The 24,784-nt window shown below is 37.1% G+C and overlaps 4 protein-coding genes and 1 long non-coding RNA gene across 5 annotated transcripts; 2 read left to right on the top strand and 3 right to left on the bottom strand.

The window, feature by feature from the left end:
• The first annotated feature begins 4,503 nt into the window (after positions 1–4,503).
• On the top strand, positions 4,504–8,344 carry LOC110639953 (casein kinase II subunit alpha-2-like). Its single transcript, XM_058131614.1, has 6 exons — positions 4,504–4,521; positions 4,621–4,815; positions 5,396–5,556; positions 7,158–7,248; positions 7,372–7,437; positions 8,147–8,344. The coding sequence occupies exons 1-6, from the start codon at positions 4,504–4,506 to the stop codon at positions 8,237–8,239; spliced, it is 624 nt and encodes a 207-aa protein (XP_057987597.1). The 3' UTR covers positions 8,240–8,344.
• On the bottom strand, positions 5,780–6,523 carry LOC110639955 (uncharacterized). Its single transcript, XR_002491995.2, has 2 exons — positions 6,229–6,523; positions 5,780–6,033 (listed from the first exon to the last, which is right to left on the bottom strand). It is a non-coding gene; the product is annotated as an uncharacterized LOC110639955 (long non-coding RNA).
• A 2,733-nt stretch (positions 8,345–11,077) lies between the features above and the next one.
• Positions 11,078–11,939, bottom strand: LOC110639954 (uncharacterized protein At2g23090). The gene is made up of 3 exons (XM_021791088.2): positions 11,755–11,939; positions 11,560–11,600; positions 11,078–11,449 (listed from the first exon to the last, which is right to left on the bottom strand). Exons 1-3 carry the CDS (start codon positions 11,825–11,827, stop codon positions 11,330–11,332), a joined length of 234 nt encoding a protein of 77 aa, XP_021646780.1. The 5' UTR covers positions 11,828–11,939; the 3' UTR covers positions 11,078–11,329.
• Positions 11,940–13,376: 1,437 nt separating this feature from the next.
• Positions 13,377–18,108, top strand: LOC110639974 (acyl-CoA-binding domain-containing protein 3). Its single transcript, XM_021791102.2, has 5 exons — positions 13,377–15,068; positions 15,909–16,014; positions 16,102–16,202; positions 16,332–16,398; positions 17,812–18,108. The coding sequence occupies exons 1-4, from the start codon at positions 14,170–14,172 to the stop codon at positions 16,390–16,392; spliced, it is 1,167 nt and encodes a 388-aa protein (XP_021646794.2). The 5' UTR covers positions 13,377–14,169; the 3' UTR covers positions 16,393–16,398; positions 17,812–18,108.
• A 409-nt stretch (positions 18,109–18,517) lies between these two features.
• LOC110639965 (glycine-rich protein DOT1-like) lies at positions 18,518–19,755 on the bottom strand. The gene is made up of 2 exons (XM_058130894.1): positions 18,982–19,755; positions 18,518–18,951 (listed from the first exon to the last, which is right to left on the bottom strand). The coding sequence occupies exons 1-2, from the start codon at positions 19,292–19,294 to the stop codon at positions 18,692–18,694; spliced, it is 573 nt and encodes a 190-aa protein (XP_057986877.1). The 5' UTR covers positions 19,295–19,755; the 3' UTR covers positions 18,518–18,691.
• Between the last annotated feature and the right edge of the window lie 5,029 nt (positions 19,756–24,784).

The raw sequence follows: 24,784 nt of genomic DNA, 5'->3' as shown, positions 1-24,784 counted from the left end.
TCATGGGGTTTCCAAAATTTAATACTACTTATTTTTAATGGACATTTAGGTCAAAGCCAACTTTAAGTGTCAATTGACTAAAATGCCTCTCTTCGATTTATATTTTCAATTTTTCAATGCTACTGATTAAATCATTGACCCATCGATTTCCTAATTTTTTTTTTTATTTATACTGACTTACTAATTTTTCTTTGATATTTTCTAAGTCAATTATATCTCAATAGATGTTTATTTAAGTCTCAAAAATATTTTCTAGGGTTTCCCGCGGTCCAGGGCTAGTCAACGGTCCTCGCAGCAACTTCTCTGTGTGGTCACCAATCGTTAGAGTTTTTGGCTCGTTTAACCTAATTACATTTCATTGCTCTTATTTTTTCTTTGTTTTTCTTACCATGTATTTCATCATTTTATGTCTCCTCACTAACATTTAGGTGTAGTTCCACGCATTCTAGCTGTCCGGACAGACACCGATTACCGGAACAGTAGAACGCACTACCGAATATAGGGGTGTTACAGAACAAATGTCGAATGGATTCAATTTCTCCACAGAATTCGCATTCCTTAGGGATGCTTGATACCCTCCTGTTCAACAATTCCCGAGTTGGAAGTCTCTCCTTAAGCAATCTCCATAAGAAAATAGCAATCTTGTTCGGGAGATTTAATTTCCATATCCCTTTCCACAAGGAGGATGAATTCGAAATAGATGAAGGTACCGGTCGTGTACATAGTGCCCAGAATTGACAGCATATTGGCCATGTTTTGTATGATGCCAAACAAGACAATCTGGCATTCTATTTATGGACAAAGGGATGGCCATAATACGTTGTACTTCTTCCTCCACAAAATTGGCCCTTAATTTAGCTAAGTCCCAAGCCGGCCTTGAGCTGTGCATAAGTTGTGAGACCCATATTATATCCGGGTTGTGGTCCCTTTTCACTTTCGGTAGGTCTGGATAGGCTTTAGATATCCAAGCTTCTAATTTACACATAATTGAATTCCCATCTCGAACTTGCCATCGAACTCCTTGTTTGAGAATATTTCTTTCCCAAATTAAGCTCCTCTAGCCCCATGATGGACTAATACCCAATCTAGCTTCCATAAAAGAAGTGTGTGGAAAGAATTTATTTTTTAAGACCTGTGCTAGGAGAGACTGTTGGTTAGTAATTAGCCTCACCCCTGTTTTGTAAGAAGGGCCATATTGAAGGCCTCTAATTCTTTGAATCCCAAACCTCCCTGAGCTTTTGGCTCACACATATGTTTCCAAGATACCCAATGAAACTTTCTTTCCTCCTTTTGTTGTCCCCACCAGAAATTAGACATCAAACTATTAACCCTTTGACATATAGCTTTAGGAATCCTGAAGCAAGTCATTGCATAGACTGGTATAGCTGTAGCAACTGCTTTAATAAGCACCTCTTTTCCCCCATTGACAATAATTTTTCTTTCCAACCTGTCATTTTATGTTTAATATGATCTTGAATTTGAAGAAAAACTTGCTTCTTTGACCGTGGGATGCTAGAAGGAAGGCCCAAATACTTGTCCCCCTCCATCTCTCCTGTTTGCAAAATTGTGGAGATATCCGAGCTAGCAGTTCGTGGAGTGTTGCAGCTAAAAACTATTAAAGATTTGTTGTAATTGATTGTTTGCCCACTAGCCATGGAATAGTCCTGAAGAATTTGCTTGATCATCTCCGCATCATCAGTTGATCCTTTAGAGAAAATGATCGAGTCATCTGCAAATAACAAGTGTGAGATAAAAGGGCCTCTTTGTGAGATAGAAATACCTTGTCGGTTGGAGTGTTTGAGCCGAAGAGAAAGACCCTCCATGCAGAAGAGAAACAAAAAAGGGGATAATGGGTCCCCCTGTCTAAGCCCCCGAGAGGATTTAATAGATCCAACCTTGTGGCCATTAATTTGGAGAGAATAAGAAACGGAAGATACACATTCCATCAACCACCTAATCCACTGAGGGTGGAAGCCAAAACAGTTCAACATATGTTTAAGATATCCCCACTCTACACAGTCATATGCTTTACTAATATCTAATTTAATTTCCATGCTATAATTCTTCTCTCGCTTTCGGTGCTTTAGATTATGAAAGATCTCATGACAAAGCAAAATGTTGTCTGAAATGAACCGTCCCTTCATGAAAGCACTCTACTCCAAACCAATAAGTGAGTTCATAAAAGGCTGGAGACACATTGTCAAAACCTTTGATATTATTTTGCAAAGGACATTGCATAGTCCAATAGGCCTTAAATCTTTCATTGTCTGCACATTTTCCACTTTTGGGATATGAGTAATCAGAGTATGGTTAATACTTTTGAGAAGCCTTCCCTTTTCAAAAAATTCAGTTACTGCATCACAGACATCATTCCCAATAGTATGCCAATATTTTTAAAAAAAAAAGACGAGTTAAACCATCATCACCTGGTGCCTTAGATGGATTGATTGAAAAGTTAGCCTTCCTGATCTCCTCTCTGGTAACAGGCTTGATCAATTCTGAATTCACAGCGTCCGTAACCCTCGGAGTGAAACCATTGGTGATCGTTGCAAAATTTGTCGGATGGGATGTTGTGTAAATGGTTTGGAAATAATTGGTAGCTACCTCAACAATATCACTAAAGGAAGATTTCCATTGGCCCCTCTCGTCTGTTATGCCCATGATTTGATTTTTTCGTCTTCTTTGTACCACTTTGGTATGAAAAAAGCAGTGTTCTTGTCACCAGCTTGAAGCCATGATTGACGAGCCTTTTGAGCCCAAAATTGCTCCTCTCGGATAATTTCAGCAGATAATTCTTTGTCCAATCTCCTGATCTCATCACCATCCCAACCTGTAACATTATTTTTGGCCCTCTCTAGTTGCTCTTTGATTTGCAAAATTTGAGTATTAGAGTTCCGCTGAGTTCGTTTATTCCATTCCACAAGTGCATGGCGACAATCTTTTAATTTTGAGAACAGCTGAAACATTTTGTATCCATGAACCTGTTTTTTGCCACGATTTAGTTACAATAGCAGCCACCTCATCATTCCCACTCCAACGTTCATAAAAAATGAATCTGCTCCTTGCTTTATGAATTGAGGGATCCATCGTAAGTAAAAGGGCCGGATCATCCAAGTGTAAGACAATAGCATTTGGGAAGAGGAAAAGCCATTGAGGTGATGCAAGGCAGCGATCTAATCTCTCCCTGATGTGATGATTACCACTTCTTCTGTTATTCCATGTCATTGCTGGCCCTCTGAAACCCAAATCCACTAATCCCAAGTCATCGATGAAGTTTTGGAATAGCAGAATATTTGAACCAAAGAGATTGTTCCCACCCTCTTTCTCCATAGGACTAAGAATGGAATTAAAGCCCCCAATTATAGCAAATTCTTTTCTTAGATTTCCTTTATAATTTGCAAGTAATAAAAATTGTTGAGCTCCGGCATCATCCACACTACCAAAGTAAGCAAAAACCATATCCATATTAGCATTAAATGAAGGGACGTGGATACAAATATGGACAAAAAACTCATCAATATGAACAACTGTTACAGCACATCCATCCTTCCATGCTAAGGCTAGACCACCTGCTTGCCCCCTGGGATTGATAATGCAAGTTTCAAAAAAACCACATCTTCTTAATTTCTTCCTAATAAAGTTCTCATTATTCTTTGTCTCCATAACGAAGGCAATATCAGGAGAACGAGAAATACATATCCCTTTAAGTTGATGGAATGCCAGGGGATTCCCCGTACCCTGACAATTCCAACTCAGAGTCTTCATTTATCCCCGTGGGCCATTTGTGGCTGGCTACCTGCACCATTTCAGATTAGTTTTTTGCAGTGCAAGGCTTTTAGCCCCCATCTAGTGTAAGCATTTCCTTCCCTGGCCTTTTCCCATTAGTATCCCCTAATTCATAAATTCCTTTCTTCGGGCTATTTGTCTGATCATTCTGCACTTCTTGGATGACTACCGATGAATGCACTACTTGCGCGCGAGCTCTCCTTTTCCAGGTTCCTCTTAAAGGAATAGTGGCTTGGTCTGAACAGGCTTTGCCCTGAACATTAATATCTTACTACATTTGATCAAATCCTTATCGGCGCATAACTGGTGCTATGTCCATAGCTCGAGTTTATACTGACGTCAACGTTCACCGTCCTAGAGATTACTGGGTTTACGAGTCCGTCGTCGTTCGGTGGGGGTAAAACACCTCATATTCTTCCCTTTTTAGCTTTTACGTTGCAGCAAGAGGTAGAAATTAGGGTTTTAGTTCCTTGATTCTCAGTGCTTAATTTATGCTAATTTCTATGTCTCATTGCTGTAACACTACTTAATACGCACATCTTTTGGCTTGTTCCAGTGATCAAGATGACTATGGGGCGGTTCGAAAGGTTGGTAGGGGGAAATACAGTGAGGTCTTTGAAGGTATTAGGGTAAATAACAATGAGCGGTGCATAATTAAGATCCTCAAGCCTGTGAAGAAAAAGGTCAATTTCTCTGAATCATTATGTATTGTTATTAATGCTGATAATAAAAATGGTTTATTGGCCAAATTAATTTTTGTACCAAATAACAATTATTTGCTTTTTTTTTTAATTATTTGTTTATTAAATGATTTGTGTGTTGGTGTTGGTACAGATAAAGAGGGAGATTAAAATACTACAGAATCTTTGTGGAGGACCCAATATTGTTATGTTGCTTGATGTTGTCAGAGATCAGCACTCAAAAACCCCTAGCTTGATTTTTGAATATGTGAAGAGTACAGATTTTAAAGTTTTGTACCCAACATTGACAGATTATGACATTCGCTACTATATATATGAGCTTCTCAAGGTAATTTCTTATGGGTTTACTCTAATGTACTGGCTATCTGGACCCAATTCTCCTCTTTTTTCTCCCCGTTGTACTAAACTTGCATATATGTTGTTCTTAATTACGGTAGAATATGCCCACTTGTTTTTAAGAAAAAATATAATGCTAAAGATAGCGAATATTTGCTGGGTAGGAACTCTCAGTCTGACTGGATTTGAAGAGAAAATTAACAGATTGGTTTATTGAATGTCCATACCGACTAAGAAACACGCTTATTATATCAGATTAGTAATTTAGTTCGCTCGTGGGACCATGAATTGGTGTTTGCTCATTCCTTGACTATTAACATGGAAGGTCTGTACCTCTTCATGAAGGCCGTAGCTTTCTAATCAACTATTCCAAGTGTGGGTCTGCACTTTGCAATAAACCTATGACCAAACTGACGTGATGTTTCTTCTGGCTGTTGTATATGTTACCCTATTATAGTGTCTCATGTTTCCAATAACGTTTGAATATGGTTTGAAGGTAAGGCACAATTTTTTAGGTGTATGAAAATTATCTGTTATATGTTCATTTAATCCATTGCTTTCTGTAATTTTAGGCACTAGATTATTGCCATTCACAAGGCATAATGCATAGAGATGTGAAACCTCACAATGTAATAATGATTGACCATGAGTTGCGGAAGCTACGCCTGATTGACTGGGGACTTGCAGAATTCTACCATCCTAGCAAAGAATATAATGTCAGAGTAGCTTCAAGGCATGAATTTCTGAAGTTCAAATAAGCTTATGCATATGTCAATTTTCTTTTCTGGTCTGTAGTACTATTTCTTCCTCGAGCTTTGTGTGTAACAAGTGTACTGGGTGTACTAGAAATTTCTTTGTTTTGGGCTTTGGCTATAACTTAGAATTTCTACTTACGTATTCTTTGATTTAGTTTAATGGAATTTGGTTTCTGTTACAAAAAAAAGGTTTAGAAGAAGCTGAACCTGATGTAATGTTGCACTCTTCGTGACCTGGTCATAACACTATCATTTTCTTATAGATGTTTGACCTTTCTCTTGTTTAATTGCAACGGGAATTCAATTGGTTTTAAGCCCAAAGATCATTACAAATATGCACAAATAGATCCCCTTTGCTGTTATTAGATATCATTAGTAATTACAATAGTTTTGATATTTAACTTTTCCTTCCTCCATCCCACCTATCACTTGAACAGAGGCCCTGGGTCAGGCGCCTGTGAAGCACAATAACACAAATCAAGCAAAGTTTCTGCATTTCTGAAACATCTCGGAAATGGAAACACAGGGAAATGGATTCAAATGTTTTGGGCCCGTCTCTGTTATTTAGGAAAAATTGGAAACACATTTCTGTTTGGAAACATATTTCTTTTGTGAAATTCATGAAAAAAAAAAGCATATCAGTCTCTCACCTTGTCTCCCTTTCTCCATTCACGCATTTTCATTCTCCTTTCTTTGAATGGAGGGCTTCTTTGGGTATTGATCTCTGGTTAAAATTGCCATGAACAAGATGGATTTTTCCTAGATTAGTGAGAGAAGGGAGGCTTGGCAGGAATTGAAGAAAAGAAAGAAACGACCATGGGGTCTAATGATTTCATTAGAATGATAATATGAGAGGGAACTAGGGAAACACATGAGAGAGACGCCTGGCTAACATGCATACCCGAAGATTGTGACCCAAAATCACAAACCTAGAAACATGTTTTCTTCCTTGGTAAGATTACTCATGTTACATATAACCATATATTACTTATAGTTACCTATATTGTACTGTTTATTACCTAATGAGTGATGAATAGAATTTTTTAATGTTATCTTGAATAAATGTTTATTTATTTATGGTCTTATTTACTTAAACAATTATTTTTTTAATTTTAATTAAAAAATTAAAATTTATGTTTTGATATATACACATTTCCCCCACATATCCGTTTCCCATAATTTTAGAAAATGGTGTTTTCCTGTGTCCGTTTCAACGTTTCTGCATCTCCACATTTTCATGTTTCTGTTTCCATGCTATATAGTCAGTCATTAGTATGTTTGGTTGTACCTTAATCCAGGCTTTTACCTAGGTCCATATGAACTGAATACAGTATAAGGATTAATGGAATTTAAAACTTTGCTGTCTCATTGCAGATGGTGAATGTTCAATTTTTTCTAAAAGGAAATTTACATGCCTACTCAGATAACGGTTTTTACATGCCTACTCAGATAACGGTTTGCTAAAGCAAGTTTACGAATTTGCTTGGCAGTTGATTTGAACTCCTCACTAGAATCATAGATTGCTTAGCAATCTTTTTTTTTTTTCAGAAATGTAATAAATTTATCTATTGATATTTAGGTACTTTAAGGGGCCTGAACTCCTTGTTGATTTACAAGACTATGATTATTCCTTAGACATGTGGAGTCTTGGCTGTATGTTTGCAGGAATGGTGAGCATTCTTCTGGATCTGTGTATTCCTTAAACTGTATTATGAGTTTTATAGCAGTGCATTTGCCAAGATGATGTAATGTTGCTTTACAATGACAATGTTGAAAAACTCATATAATTGCAGATTTTTCGGAAGGAGCCATTCTTTTACGGTCATGACAATCAAGACCAGCTTGTCAAAATTGCTAAGGTAATTTTAAATTGGTATTTGGCGAAATGATCTTACAGTCGTGATCAATAATGTTAATACTTAGTTTAGCTATGTGAATGATTGTGTTTTAATGTTGGGTATCTGACAGAAATATGGTTTCTCAAGTTTTTTATGAGATTGCATTGACACTGGCTCTTAAATGAGCTTAATGCAGAAAAGCAAGTGCAGGGGCTCATGATCTTCTTGCCCTTACATTACTCTCCAATCCTGGATTGTTGCGAAAATCATTACATGATTCTGGTGGACCGGTTGTACTTTAAAACTTTGCATGCATGTCTGCAGGGCTCAAAGCAAGACGAAGTTTGAAAGCCAGTTATGGGTAGTTTTTTTGGTGTTCATAAACAAATTTTTGGGTGAATATAATTGGATAGTTCAACATTATTGAATCACTTATTACCAAATCCGATGGGAAATGGAAGCTTCAAATTAAAATACCTCAACAACCTTAACAGCTTTAGTTGGTTCTGCATTGATTCTTAGCTTGTTGTTGGCAGCTGTTCATGGAGTTCAATCTTAATTGTTTCAACAATTGACATGATGCAGACATGCTGGAGGGAAAATAAATATATTTGTCAACAAATAAAGTGTCATGCAGCTTCCCAAGAAAAAAAAAAAAGAGAAATATTGATTGGCATAATATGGAAACTGGCAGAAGACGTGTAATCTTATTTTATGCATTTTCCTTCAGGTTCTTGGTACAGATGAGTTAAATGCGTATTTGAACAAGTATCACTTGGAACTAGATTGTCAGCTTGCAGCTCTTGTCGGCAGGCATGCCTAACTTAATACTATTTTCTTATTTTGCTGGTGAAGTGTTCCACTTGACTTTGAACATGAGAAAATTGATGTGAGCTTTTCCATTTCTACCTTGGTGAGCATCGGTGTGGTTAGGATGATCTGTAGGCTTAATGTCATTGAGTGGAAAGAAGGAAATGGAACTTTGCCAATTTTAAAAATAAACATTTAATACCAAAAAAATGAGTAATGGCTTTTGTCCCTTTCCATCTTCCCTTGTTACTTATTCTTGTTTATTACTAAATACATCTTAGTCAATTTTCTATTACTTGAGGTTCACATTTTGTATTTAAGGCCTTTTTTTTCTGCAGACACAGCCGGAAGCCCTGGTCCATATTTATCAATGCTGATAACCGGCATCTGGTTTCTCCAGAGGTCACATGAGATCCTTCTCTGAATTGCAACCAAAGATAATTTTCTTCAACTGAACTTTATATGATTAACTTTGGATTCTTCATGATTTCTCTTTGTAATCTGAGTCTTGGTTCTTTTGGTTTCATTTGTGACAAGCAGGCTATTGATTTTCTTGATAAGCTTCTTCGTTATGATCATTAGGACAGACTTACAGCTAGAGAAGCAATGGTATTCTTTTTATTCTTATTAGCTACTGCATTTTATTAGCTAGTGATTACCTTTTGGTCACTAGAAGAGTTACAATTCATCTTTTAAGCTCTTTGGATTTAGCTGATGCTTTTAGGTGTCATATAATTTGGTCCATAAGTTTTTGTTCTGATTTTACTGCTTCCTCATTCCGTAGATATGTTGTATCTAAGATGTTGAAGTGGTGTACTCCCTTACCCAGAGTTTGCCTTTTTCTCTAAACTCTCTGAATATGCTGTTGTCTGGGATCATAAGCTCTTACTTTTATTAATCGGTTTCATCAACATGAGCAATTTCTTTGAAGTTATTCTACTGAAAATAATTAGGGTGCTAAAAATTTTATTCTGTTCATTTTGATGAAAATCTTTGATACAATAGCTCATGTATACAGCACCACTAGGGGTGGCTACGGTCCGGTTTTGAATTGGAACCGAACCAGAACCGGTTCAGTCAAAACCAGACCAAAACCGATCAAAACCGGAATCGGCTTCGAACCGGACCGAAACCGTATTTCTATGGTTTGGTTCAGGTTCATATTTTTTAAGAACCGTGAATCGGCGGTTCCAAACCGGATTGAACCAACGATTTCGAACCGGATTAAACTGGCGATTTAAATATAAAAAAAAATTCAATAAATATGTTACCTCACTCCTAATTCATTTATATATATCATTAATTCTCTACACAATTATTCTTTGCATTTTCTTTAATTCTTAATATTTTTTTAATTTTTCTCAAATTCTCTAAATAATTATTTTCTACACTCATTTTAATTTCCAATAATCTCTCAATTTTCTTACTTTATTATTTTATATACTTACTGAAATTTTCAATATTATCTCAATTACTTTGTTATTACTTTAAATCTCAATAAAATTTCCAATACCCTCTATTTTAATTTTTTTTTCTTTTATCCTTTTTAATTATTAATTATTATATAATTTAAAAAAGAATTCAAGTAATAGAACTAGAAATTTTTATTCCTATAAATCCTAAGGGATACATAGACAAAATTAAGTTTATACACTTTTTGCTAATTTCTTAAAAAAAAATTAATTTCATCTCTATTTTTTTAATTAGGTTCAAGTCTTTAATTATTAAATTTTTCTTAAAAATAAATTATTTTCTTTCATTTTTTTTCTTATTTTATTTTGATTGAAAGATTTCTAAGAAAAATTAAAATATTTTTACAAATATAACTTAAATTTTGAATCAATAAAATTTTTCTCTAATTTTTTTTGTCTAAGCTACCCTTAAACCATTCCTAAACTGCTTTTAAACCGTCATCCAAACTGTTTTGAACCATTCTTTTTCGATCCGCCCTTCAAACCGTTTTAAACCGAAACTCAAACCGAAACCGGCGATTCAGAAACAGTATTCCAAATCATTCCCTAGCGGTTTGATTCAGGTTCATGATTTCATTGAACCTAAACTGACGTTTTAATAACTGTAACCGACAGTTCCTGAACCGCCACCCGTAAGTACCACCGCATGTCATATAACAGCAAAAGGAAATGTATTTCCTTAAGTCATTTTGTGCACACATTTAACGTTTTCAATTCCGACATTAACACGATAGAAAATGCCAACTTAATTTGGCGGCTACATTTAACTTGTATACACATTTGTTTTCAAGACTCATCCATACTTCCTTCAAGTCAGAAGTGCAGATAATAGAAGAATGCGGACACAATAACCAGTTCCTCCTCTAGGGACCAGATATGTATTTCATTTCTATTTGGGTATTCTGAACAGTATTCCCATTTGTTGTAAATTGAATAATAAACTCCATTTTTTCCCTTAGCTTGTTTTTGGTATTGTTGTTAACATATTCTAAATGCTGTAGTCTTGGTAATCTATGCGCCACTTTAATCTATGCGCCACTTTCTAGCGGATGTATCATTAAATTGTATTGTATTGAAAACTATTTTCAATTAATGAATGGACGCTTGCAGTAGTTATTTTAATAAATTCTTCTATTGTCTGCATTTCATGCTCTTCCCTTTTCCTCGCTGGCATGTTCCAAAAAAGCATCATATGGTAAAAAGTCCAATTTAGGATGGAATTTTACGAACACAAAAGCACTTAGTTATTTTAATTTACCGTATAACATTTCATCATCCAGTTTATATCGCCCTGCTTTAGGCCAACAGACTATACAGTTTTATACGACAAACTTTTGTAGATGAACTTAAGCTTCCATTGATTAGCTGGTCTCTCAGCCTGGATGAATCGAATTGATTAATTAATTGATTTTATGTTCTTTATCTAGAACAAAGCAAGCCACACCCACACCACAGAGGTGTGAATCTGAAATCAGAAATTCATAGGAATTAGAAATAATAAATAAGAGACATAACTACCCAAGAGAGTTTTTGGATGGATTGATTTGCAAAAGCTCCAAATTCTATCACCATGATATGATATGCAGGATCTTGGAACCCATCTCTACAAATTCTTTTTCCCTATCACCATATCATTTCTTGAGGTGCGGAAAACACGCATATACGTCAGATTTTGGGTGTTTTACTTCTGCATGCTCTCTGCAATTCACCTCTGTTGTGGTACAAATGAATGTCTGCCTGCACACCTTGCACTGCAAAGTGCAAACACCAACATCAGACACAAACAATCACAACCCAGAAGCAAAAGTAGAGGAAAAATTATATGAGAGTAAAAAAATTGGAGCCAAGTAAAAAACGGTACTTGAATCGTCATGGCTTTCTTGTTTGATTCAAGCTGACTTCCTGCACACAGATCGGACATGATCAAGTGAAAAAATTGACCATTCCATAAAGATCTCGAGTAAAAAGAAGCTTAAATAAGGCTTGAGAAAATTTTAACTAATCAAAGAAGAGAATCCTGTCTTCAATTAAGAGAAAACTGTGAGACCAAAAATACCCTTAGCTGCTTTTTGATTCTCCATGTTCCTCTCGCAAGCCATCTTTGATTTCTGTCCATTGCCGCCTCCCATCTCTTCTCCTTCTTCTTCTTCTTTGTCTTCTCTGATTGAAATAAGAGATTTGCTATACAACGAGTTCTAACCAGTTGTTGGCAAGGTTTCCCCTCTCCTTCTTTATATGCCAGCGAAAGTGGTAGCCAGGAGAGAGGGACAACAAATACGCCACCGTATTTGTTGAAATTCAGGATTCATAAAGAAGGAAATGGAGCGACGTCGTTGGGTCTTTCTCATGACAAATACGCCACCGTTCTTGTTTGTCACTGCGATGGGGAGTTGCTTAGAAGCCTCTTTTGAGGCGTGTGTTCACGACATTATAGAGACATGCTCTTTGAAGTTACGCTCTCCTACTTCCCACTTCCCCTTATTTGGTTTGAAGGAAATAAGATTAAACAATAAAGAAAATTTGTAAAATCATAGACACACATGTGATGAAGGAAATAAAATATCTATTTTTTATTAATACTTTAATTTATATTTTTAAAATTTAATAATTTTATAAATAGTTAAATTATAGTTATTTAAAATATAATATAAAAAATTTATAACTGTTATTACAAAATATACTATATTTAATTAATTATTTATATAAATAAATTTAAATTACATATATTTAATATATAAAATTTAAATTTAATTTAAAATTAATATAATATTATTTTTAAATTTAAATTTATTTCAAATACGATTGATTTTCATTGTCATCCCCATTTGGTACCATTAAATTCGAGCTAAAGGGTCTATGAGATGCTAGATTTTGTTGACTTAAATCACTAAAAATGGCTAAGTTTTGAAGATAAACCATACCTTAAATTAATTTGTGGTGGTTACATTGCACAGACAGAGACTGATGAGTTAGCTTACGCTCTAGTTAAAGATAGGTTGTATGACAATCTTTATCACGAATGAAATCATTTCTTGTTCTGAAAAAAAAAAAAAAAAAAAGACAGACACACACTAGCACCCAGTGGTCCCAATTCACCCAACCTAATTAATGGTTCGACGGACACCTAGCCATATGGTTTTCCTTTTGCGGCCTTTTTTGTTTTACTTGGCTGAGCCAGCCACAGTTGATAAATTGCACGGGACTTGTTTCCCCGGAAATGCAAAACGCTAACTTGTTCCATCCGTCAACTGCAAAGAATATGCAGAATTCTTGATTTTTAAGTCATACTTCGCCACTTTATTATTATAAGTAATATTTATCTTAACAGTTAACAAAGTTAATGCCTTTTCTTTTTATTCTTGACGTGCATTATGTGTTCTTGGTTGAAATTTATTCATAAATCCGTGCTTTTTTTTTTAATGCACCGGAGTGAAAATGTTTTTCTTTTTTCCCATCAGAGCAAATGTGCTGAGTTGGGTTGGCCCGAGTTTAGGCCTTGGAAGAGAGTTCTGAGTTTTTAGCCTATTCCATCCTCCGCTCATCTACACTTTCCAGTGCCCAAATTTTCATTTCTTTCCCACCTGTCTTGGATTTTTATTTTTATTTTTTTAAAAAAGTAGTCATTTTAGGCAAACTAAAGACACGATTGACTAATACTAGTCCAAGAAAAAGACCATGAGACCCACATGGCTGGCCATCGCCATCCACCGTCACGTTTATGCTGTTTTATATTGGCTTCGTCATCATTAAAGAAAGATGCCTTTTCCTTTCCCATTTTTCCAGTTTCCACCGCCACGTAATACACTTCAGATAAGGTCGCCCCTGCATCATCCCAACCTCTCCAGCATACGAGCTCTGGCGGCCAGCGACTCAAAAATTTATTTAAAATAAATAAATAAATCCTCTCTTTTCCTTCTCGTACAATGGATATATTTGAGCCAGTCAAGGTATGACACGTAACACGTGCTTGTGCTTGCCAAAACGAAAACGAAAAGGATATGTATTTTAAAGAGCATCTCGTTAGATCAAACATGGAAAAGAAAAGAAAGGAAACTAATCAAACGCTCCTTAGCGGTGAGTGAGGTTAAAAGAACCATTTGACAGTTGGTGGAAACGGTAACTAAGCAGCAAAAGGCAAAACGCATCGTTGGCTGTTTACGCGCTTTTTGGACAACTCCGTGACTTCTCCAACGTCGCCAAGCAGCTGGGACCCGCTCGGCTTGCCTCATAATTTTGGCTAAAGGCGAAAGTAATTACCAAAGCGAAGAACAGAATATGCTTTGCTCTTCGCTGCAAATATCCCTTACCCCCGCCTCCCCCCCCCCCCCCCCCCTCCTCTCTCTCTCTCTCTCTCTCTCTCTCTCTCTCTCTCCAATCATCTTTTTATTCTTCCTTTCTATATCTACTGCTATTTCCTTCTTCATTTATTTTCATCGCAGCTCTTCTTACTTGATTCTTGGAACAAAGAACCATGGAGCTGCTTCAAGAGCTCTTTCTCACGGCTGTTGTTGCTGTCCTTTTCTCTTTTCTTATAGCTAAACTTGTTTCAATAGCTATGGCTGGTGGCGATTCTAGTCGCGATTCGCAGCTGTCCAAGAGTCAAATTATTGATCAGAATGAGAACATTTCTGGATATGTTGATGATAGTATCTCGGAGGATTTGCAGCATTTTGAAAGTTTGAAGGTTCAGGGGTTTAAGAGCGAGAAGAGAGTCGAGTTTGTGGAAGAAGGTTCCCAGAAGGTCGATGAATTTGTTGGAGAACCGGTTGAGGTTGAGAAGGTTGGGGAATTGGTGAACCGCGATGAGGCAATTGAAACTGAATGCCTTCAATTGCCTCGAAAATCAACCGAAGAAGGTTTAAAGGAAGAGGAAGAATCGTCGGAGGATATGTTGGGGAAGAGAGTAGCAGATATCAAGTTAAACAGAGAAGTCGGCGTAATATTGGCTGATGATACGAATGCCATTGAACAATCTGACGAGGTTATCGAAGGAAGAGTTTTTCATGATAATTTGCTTAAAGAAAACAGAGAAATTGAGTCCATTGGAGTAGAATTCTCTGTTGAAAAGGATGTAATAGAAGAATCTGAGGAGATTCGGGTCGTGGAGAGCGGAGAAAAGCAAAAAGCTCAAGTGAAGAAAATAGATATTGATAGTGATGAGGATGATTGGGAGGGGATTGAGAGGAGTGAATTGGAGCAGGTCTTTGCAAAAGCAGCAAAGTTTGTGGAGTTTGGAGATAAGGATGGAGGTTTGACAAGCTTAGGGAACGATGTGCAAATGGAACTGTATGGGCTTCATAAGGTAGCTACTGAGGGGCCCTGCCGCGAGCAGCCCCCTATGGCTCTCAAAGTTGCTGCTCGCGCCAAGTGGTATTAAACTTTCTGATACCTAATTTACCTCTACTTTGTTTTTGTTCTTGGTTCTATATTTGCTTTTTTCTGTTTGTTAAATTGACGGAATGATTGCTAGGTGCATGACTTTGATAATGGAGATATAGTTGAGATAGTTAACACAAACATTTAGCAATACATGAGATTAGTAGAAGCAAAAATTGCTGCAATGCAGATAAATTAAAGAAAATGCCGATCAAAATGTTTGAATTGTGGTAGGTTGTGCATAAAATAATTGCAGTACAAGATGAGATGAACTATCAAGACCACCTGTTGTGGGCATCAAAAGTTCCTAGGCTAGAGTCCTGACAAAAAGAAAAAAAGAAAAATAAACTATTAATAATCCTCGTAGGCCACGTCAGTTATGTGTCATCTTTATGTCTTATTGTCTTCTTCTCATCCCGCTTGCATCTACTATTTTTCCCTGGAGCAAAACTTATCCCTATTCCCTTTTGTCTTCATTTGGAAAGAGTCTGAGATGTTCCCTTAGGTTTTCAACTAATTGACCATCTACCTTATACCTTATGTGACTAGTGCCTACTCATTCTTTTCTCTCTTTAAAATCCTGAATAGTGATGTTTCAGGTATGGCCAGTGGCCAAAATCCAGACAGCTTAGCATACAAATAAAAACTCTAGAAAGAAATCTACTTATATAATATTCCATTAGGAAATTTGACCACCTGAGAAAAAAAGAACATGAACATACGAAACAAGGCCTGCCTCTACCGAATTACTCAGGTATAGTTTGATAGTTAGCTATAATAACAGGGTTGACAGCTGCTATGTATGAGTGATGGAGGGCAGTTACGTTGTGCAAGGAATGCTTGGCAAAGGCTGGGAAACATGAATCAAGAGGTGGCTATGGAGCAGTATATTGCCCTTGTATCGGATAAAGTACCGGGTTGGATGGAAGACAAATCTACTGTAAGTGTTTGCCACTAAGGCATGGAGCAGTTTTGGTTCCTGCAGTGGCTTTCTATCGATATAATATCTGTTTATATTACATCACAGGTTGGTGGTGGCCCAGGATCATCTGAAGCAGCAAAAACTGGTGTTGTGGCTTCAGAGTTAAGTACATCTCCATCCCATCATCCAAATATTGCAGAGGAAAGGTATTTATTGGAATTTGTTTATCCAGCTGTTTCCATCAACTTTATTATTATTATTATTATTATTATTATTATTATTATTTTACCTTTACTTGTCATGTATCATTTTTCTTTCAATGTTATCTCCTGTAGGAATCCAGAAGTGCTGCCTGATATTGAGAAAAATGATTTTACTGGAGGCCCAAACTTATAGAACCGGGTATGTGCATACTGCATTTTCTTCAATGTGCTATTCCTAATCTGTTGTCTAGAATATGCAAGCCTCAAGTTTGATAATCAACAGAAGTAAGTACTATGAGACATTAAACCGAATTTTATGCTTTGCATCACAGAAATGTTAAACTAATAGTTTGGAGCTAGTTCTCTTGTTCATATTAATACTTATTTGGCAGTTGTACATGACTTATGTTTGTAAGTATAATGCACAAACAACCTTTATATTGACCTAACAATCTAAATTAGTTGTGATTGCACAATGCAAAGGCAGATTAACCCTTGTCTGTTGGAATATTGGAGCGGTTGTTATCTTCAATTGTGATTGAACTTGCAATTAGGTTCGAAAAATGTCCAGCTTAGACAACTGAGATTTCTTTTACATAATTTTTTTACTGCTATGAACAAGACATGGACATCACAAAACAACAAATCAATTATGGAAATGCAGTTTTTTAGTAAGCTAATACATTAGCACCATTGAGGCTGCAATATGCATTTAATCCTATCATTGCTTGTCAACCACTTGAACATGGCAAGAAGGGGCTTGCTTCTCTTCTTAGACCGATGCCCCAAGTCACATGTTTTTCTCCCTCTATTGAGATCAATGGATACCAATTTATGATTTAGTCATCATTTATACTTTGAATGATGTGAGATTCCTTAAACGTGATTTGAGCCATTGGACCTTTATATGGACAAGTGCTTCACACCGTCCACTGCAATTCTGGGTTTTACTTTCTAGGAGCCACCGGATTCACTTATTCAATATTGAATGATGCTTTGTTTTGGGTTTCATACAATTCAAATACTAAATACGCACATTCAGTGAACACAATCCTTAGTATTCTCATTTAAGAATTTTGCAAGTTCAGACATAAACAATGAATCTGTTCCAAGTAATATTCATGACCAAGCCTGTAATTAAGTGAAGCTGTGTTTGTTATAATTTAAAATGTTTACTCAAATTCATCCTTAATGATTTATTACATTATATCAGTTCTGTTGTACAAAGGATAAATCAAGTCATTTGAACACTTTATTGAACAGCGATTGAAAATTCTTTGATTAGTACGTTTCATAGGCTGGCTTGGAGTTAGGTGGTCAGATATTCACAACTCGTTTCTCATCTTTGGATTAGTTGGCTTCTTTAAACCCAAACTTATATGACAATTCATTGCTCTCAAAATCAACTTTGTTTTATTGCATGAAAATTGAAAACGGTGAATTCGCTACCCATGAATTGGGCCATCTTCATGAAAGTTGGTCATAATTAATTATTTTCATGTAGCCTCGTTAATTATTTTCATTTTTTTTTCTTATTGAGGTCATGCTTCAAGTAATTTTAGTAGAACAAATCACACAACTGCACATAACCAAATTTAGTGTGAATTTCCAGGCTAAAGAATGATGAGCCTTTCCGTGCTGCTTGACCTTGCCAACCGAAGGTACTTTCTCCATTTGGATGGCTGCAAACAAGTGAAGGCTAATTCTTGTCAAGTATAAAAATATGCTTCAAGTAAGGTCTGTGTCAGTCTATCCTATCAATAGCTGTATTGTTTAAATGCTTGTGGTAATAAAGAACATTATGTATTGTGAATATCTGCTCATGTATATACAGTATCTGTAATGTATTTCTCTTTATTCATTACCCAGTTGCTTGGGATTGTCAATTATAACATTGACGTTTATGCTCTGCCTTTTGCTTCATTTCTCTATAATGTTTCATTCTGGTTGAATTGGAACTTTTGGGTTCTTCACAAGATTATTACAATGTTGGAATGACGTGAAGTAATGTGCAAGAGAGTAGCACCATGATGATAATTGTTAGTCAAATAATTGAAACTGGAGAATTCAATTACATGAAGTTAACTGAACCCCTCACGTTTAGAATTACTGGATGAAAAGTTGATGGCTAACGTTTCCCTTATAATATATTTCTTTACCATTTATGTAGACAAGAATGTGGCAGTTAATATAGCATGTCGATTGCCCGTAGTGGTAAATAGGATGCATCAGCCTTGGGATTTTAGGCATTTTTCTGATGTTTTGTCATGGTAGCTTGTGTTAGATTATTTTGTTGTCCCAATGGTGGCAAATCAGAATACCAAACATTCTCTGTTAGTGTAACCGATTATTTAAATATTTATTAAGAGGATACAGCTAAACCTTCTAGAGTTTCTGACAAACTAACCATAGAGAATGCTTAACTGGAGAAATTTTATCCTTATTGACGGTAGGTCAAGATGGTAAAATGTAGGAATTTCCATCCTATCCTGTCAAGACCTGTGTTTTGATCCATAATCAGAACCGTAGGCCTTGTAACCGCCACTGCCTCCACCTCCACCTCCGCTTCCACCCCCACCCCCACCCCCGCCTGTGCCACCACTACCATATCCTGTGCCTGAGCCAAATCCACCTCCTCCACCTCCACCACCAAACCCCCCACCAATACCACCACCTGTACCGTAACCACCACCTTGCCCCATGCCATTGCCATAGCCCCCACCTTGACCAAAGCCACCGCCATTACCCCCACCTTGACCAAAGCCACCGCCATTACCCCCACCTGACCCATACCCACCATCCCCAATGCCTATTCCACCACCTTTCCCGTAACCTCCTCCGAGACCAGGCCATCCGGCCCCACCACCACCCGAGCCATAGCCAAAACCACCACCTGACCCTACTTCGTAACCACCAGCAAATGTTCCATAGCCAGCCTTTAGGCCCTTGACACCATGCATTTGTTTATTTTCATCGCCCATATGACGCTCCACATTGAGTGACCTCGCTTCTTCCTTGGCTTGAAGAAGGATAAAACTACAGAGCCCAAACGCCAGAAGGACGAGACCCCATGACACCACATTTTGTCTTTTCATGACTCTTTCTCTATAAGCCGCAAAGAAAAATAGAAAGCAAAAGCTTACAAGAACGACACAGATGGGCGCATGAAAAATGGAAGTTCTCTCACCCACGAGCTTGTATGGACACCGGTGGAAGTGTGTATATAGTTCATGCAATGAAAGAAAAAGATAGAATGCGGTAGTTTTGGGTCTCGCCTATAGGATTATATATAGGGGTTTCCGTGTTCGGTTATTAACTTGCTTTGAGCAATTGAACTGTGTTGTGGCTTATTGGATGGGCATCCCCTGCTGGCTGTGCGTGGTGAGTCGAAGCATGCCAACTCTTTCTGGTGATAGGAGAGATTTGCATGACCGCCAAGGCGCAAGTTGGGTGTGTGAGTTAGCTACCAGTTTGGACTTTGGAAGTTCCAAATTCCAATGCATGAAAAACTGCTAGGCTAGGGCCGCTGCCCATGGATGTGCCCCGTAATTACTGAGCTATGGGCCTGGCCATGGCCCTGCCAATGAAGCTGTGATAGTCTTATCGACATTCCAAGTTATGATATGGAACGCAGGGTACTAAGGAGGGACCAGGAGGCCTAATAAGATTTGGGTTCAAATCGGTTTATTTAATTATTCCTTAAAAAAGAAGGAAAATATATGCCATCTGAGAATGATTGGGGGTTCTGGATTCCTAGCGCAGTAATGGGCAGTCCTAATTTCTAACGGCCTGATGGTCGTATAAGGACTTTGGTCAGAACTCAAATGAGATAGAGAAGTGGAAATTTGGAACCTGGCCGTGTATTGCAGGGCATATAGAGCCCGTGGCATGGTGCATTAAGATTGAGCCCTTAGGATTTTACCGAAACACAAACACACTTAACAGGAAGATAACAACCCAAGCTGAATGGATGTATTTCGCACCTAGAAAATAGAAATTTGAGGTTTTCTCCTTAACTATTATGAAGAAGACAAGAGAAATAATGAAAATTGTGGTGGTGCTATGATACCGGCGTCCTGTAAGATTCTGGATGCAGGGTTCCTGCAACCGTTGACCACGTATAGCTGCCTCCTTTTCACCGATTGTTTTTTTCCGCTCATTTTAACTATACTGTTATTGCCAAGTTAAAAGCTTATTAACTACTAGGCTTTGAGTTCTCCAATTTTCAGTACCATTTCTTCTTCATGTTCTTAACTAATATTAACACCGGTTTATGCTCTCTCCGTTAAATGTCATCGCTAGGCCTAATATAACTTAATCTAATAGTTAAAGGCATAATTGATACAATCAAATTCGAGACTCCGATCATCTAATTTTCTCCCCCTAATAGAAAAAAAAATGTTAATTATTAGGCTTGCCAGATTACATAAAGTAAACTTTGATATTTTGAATGAGCAAGACTACAAGATCAAGTGTATGTAAGAATTAGTGAACACCATTCAATTATAAATTATGGCCATACATGCCCTTGTTCTTGGTTTCTACAGATGCAAATGCTCTAATAATTGGTGGGGAGCTTTAATACTTTCAAAGTTTTTTATCTATGAACTTTTTTGATGGTTGTGAATTGTAATCAGAAAAAGGCCATTGAAATTCTAAGTCGTCTCAATTATTTGTCCTCTCTGTCTATGCGTGGGAAAGCGACATATTATCAACCCTATGAAATTCTCCCACTCCTCAATTAGTCCTACAAATTGAAGGCTGAAGACTGAATCAATCATGCATCCTTGCATTCAAATTTGATTCTAACAACTCCAAACTCCACCCCAGTCGACACATTAGGTTAATAAGTAATATTATTATAAAATGTACACAGATTTAAGATACACACAATTATAATATAAAAATTAAAAAAAATAAATAAAAAATTTACATGATTCAATTGTATGATTTATTTTTACGAATAAGGCATAGAACAGAAATTTCAAATTCTTTACTTTCATCATAAATCTTATTAAATATTTCATTATGGTTGTTACACGAAGCTTTTAAATCATAACACATGCTGAATCTTTCTACTGAATAATTTTAACTCAAGCTCAAGCATTGTATTACCCTGCAAGGGATCTTAATTATAGAAGCCTTATAACTCGTGATAATTGCCATAGTTCAGTCGGCAATAATTGCCGACAAAACTTGACATAAAGTGTTAAAACAAATAAATAAAAATAGCTTTCCTTGTCATTTCAACTGTTATTGATTAATGGGGTAAACCAGTTAGCATTGTTGTTGTTAGTTTGCTGGCCTCTACCAAAATTATGAAAGTTTTAAATGCTAATTGTTAGCAATCACAGCTCTAATATTTTTGTAATTAAGAGTTTGATTAGAGTTAATTACATGGTAGCTTAGTTCGTGTATTCATACTTTAGAGAGGCCGACGTGACTTCTATTGTCTTGTCTTAGACACAGACCACACACATAATAATATAAAAATAGCCGCCAATGTAGATATGAAGTGGAAGCGTAAGCAAACATGTATGATAATGCAGCGGCCCATCATGGATTTGATTCCAAAGCTAAATTACAGAGATTGAAGAAATCTTTTAATGGATTCTTCAAAACCATGGCCGACCATTTCTTCTTTTTCATTCTTTGTTTCGTTTTAGTGATTGCCAACTTGAACTAATAGACTACCGAAATTGATTAGATACCAACATGGAAAAAGAGGTATCTTCCATTGCAGCTGGTCCAATCTTCTCATTGTTTTCACTTAATTAATTATGATTGCTGCCTTCTCACATTATACACTTCTAAATATATAGAACCTTCTTTAAAATATAAACAATAAATTATACTTAAAAAAAAAAGACTCTTATAAATTGCTAATATTTCAGCTTTTCATATCTACACCCAACTTTGTTATTAAAAATATTTATTTTTATTTATGATATCCACCCATGTCCACATCCTGCTCAAGATTTAATCAAACTAAAGACAACGCTTGTCACGACCCAACCTATGGGCGGTGATGCTAGATTAGGACTCCGAGGCCTAAAGCCTAATAACTATTCATTAACCCAACTCTAAGGCCCATTTGGACCAAATTTCAAGAAATCAACCGAACAGAATCTGGCCATAAAATGGACTTTTCAATGGGAAGTTTTTGACTCACCCGACCTGTAAACACAATAAATAATCAATTGGGGAGCTCAGCTCACCCTCCACATACTCATATCATCATAAAAATATATGGGAGCTCAGCTCCCTCATCCAGTCCATCAAACATGCATGAAATATTAAGTTTACAGGTCCAAAATAACAATTTATATTACAGACCCAAATCAAATAAACATTTCTAACACGTGCGAAAATTCTAAAAATTTATAGAATTACACAAACATGAATAAATAACCTGCGAGGGAGAAAGCAGGTTAACCTCAAAAATATCCTCCTATGGCCTGGAAAAATATTGAACAGGAGTGAGCGTTCGACTCAGAGAGTAAAATATCAATTTTAACCATAATCTCTATAACTATCTAAAACTAATACACCCTGTAACGTGAAATGCAACATCAGCAATAAATTCACATCATAACAGCAAAAAGGTAATTTGGAGCACTCACACACCCAGTAATATCAATCATAATATATATGGGAGCTGATCCCCTATACAGCTCTCTTAAATCCAACCTGTGCCAGCGAAGAACTCAGCTCGGACTTCCACTTAATAACCAAATCGGGGTCCCAGCAAAGAACTCAAGCCGTGTCTACCCCGAAGGACCGGGTCCCAGTGAAGATCTCAAGCCGTATCTACCCGTCCTATCCATAGTCTACACCACATCACAAGCACGCTAAAGCACGTACACTGCTCCAAATTACCACAACAACATCCATGACACTTTAACAGTTATGAATGCAATATAAATGGTGCCTAAAGTTTAACAACATAGATATATACATATAAGTGATGCATGGGCATGCTTGAATATATAATAATATCGAAATTACAATTAAAATTAATATTTTACTCACAGACTTGACAACGGTCACTGTGGTGGCTGGGCGGAGGAAGAAGGCTGTCCCGGCTCACCTGACAATTACATTATAATTATTTAACACAATTGACTCAATACAAATCATGAAAAGGCCAAATACATCATAAGTCGTGCCAAAAATCCGGCAGAATCTCCCCTATACCTAGGATCTACCCAACCTGCAAAAGGGCTCAAAATACACTTCTATATTCGCAACTCATATATCCACAATTCAATCACATCAGACAACCCCTCCTGGGCCCATCAAATCAGTCATCCATCACAATATGTAAAATTTCAATTTAGTCCTTATAACTGATCATTTTTGCAAAAACTACCCAAACAAGCTCTAAAAATTCTAAAACTTTTCCCCGCGGCCCTTAGCAATATTACTAGGCTATTGCAAAAAGAATAATAATTTTCTGAGCTACCAAGAATATTTTATGGATTTTTAATCCTATTTAAGCACTAGAAAATTATGAAAAAGCAAGGTTCGGGTTTGCCTTTACCGATTCCGACTTCGGAAACGAGCTCGGGATGTCTGACAATGGTGGGGTAGCTAAAACCTCGATCCAGTTCGGAGACTTTTCCGGTAGCGGGTCTGTCTGGCCGGAAATTCACAGACCCGGACAACTGTCGAATTTCCGTGAATTGAGGATACCTACATGAAGCCCACAACATGGAGGTTAGTACATAAATTTTACGAAATTTTCTAAGCTCATTTAATGCTCGGAAAAATACTGCGAAGTTTTGTGGGATCCATCAAAAAACGGTGTCGGAAAAATTCGAAATTTATGTCGCCGCGAAGCTCTCGACGAGTGGAGCGCTCTAGTACTCTCGGTTTTCTCGTGGGGTTCACGGGTTGCTAGAAATCTAGCCCAAAAGTCAAAATGGGCTAAAACTTCCCGGGCAAAAATTGGACAAACCGCTCAATGGATTTCGGTGTTCTTGGTGTCTATGGAAAGCTCTCGACGAGTAGATGGATTTAGACACAAGACCCGGTCCGATTGGTGGTCGGATCGGCCTGATTTCGATCGAGAAGACGAAGCGGCGCTCTTGCGCGTCGCGTCGCTTCGGGAGCCGTTTTTCGGCGTTTCAGGCGGCGGCCGATGGGCTGGGACGGCTAGGGATGAGCGCCAGCGAGCTGGGGTGGCAGGGGAGGCGGCGGCGCGGCAAGGGAAGGAGGGAGGAGAGAGAAAACGGGAGAGGAAGAGATGAGGTTCGGGACGCGTGCGGGGAGAAGAAGGAAGAAAAAGAAAAGGTCGGTCCGATTCGATCGGTCCGATCCGGTCCGGTTCGATTCGGCTAGTTCGATTCATGATACAAAATTTTAAATTTTTACTCTACCTTGGGACCGAAAACGAGGTCCAAAAATTCTGAAAAAATTCTAGAAAACTCAGAAAAATTTGTAGACTCCAAATATATTTTTAGTTTTGCCACGTGGTCTTTAAATTAATTTTTAAAAATCATCAAAGTTTTTATTTTCGAAAAATCGAACTCGATTTTTAAAATTCGAAAAATCTCAAGTAATTTCTTAAAATTTAAATAAAA

The sequence above is a fragment of the Hevea brasiliensis genome, chromosome 12 (assembly GCF_030052815.1).
Source record: "Hevea brasiliensis isolate MT/VB/25A 57/8 chromosome 12, ASM3005281v1, whole genome shotgun sequence".
NCBI lineage: Eukaryota > Viridiplantae > Streptophyta > Magnoliopsida > Malpighiales > Euphorbiaceae > Hevea > Hevea brasiliensis.
This window is presented reverse-complemented; position numbering and strand designations above follow the sequence as displayed.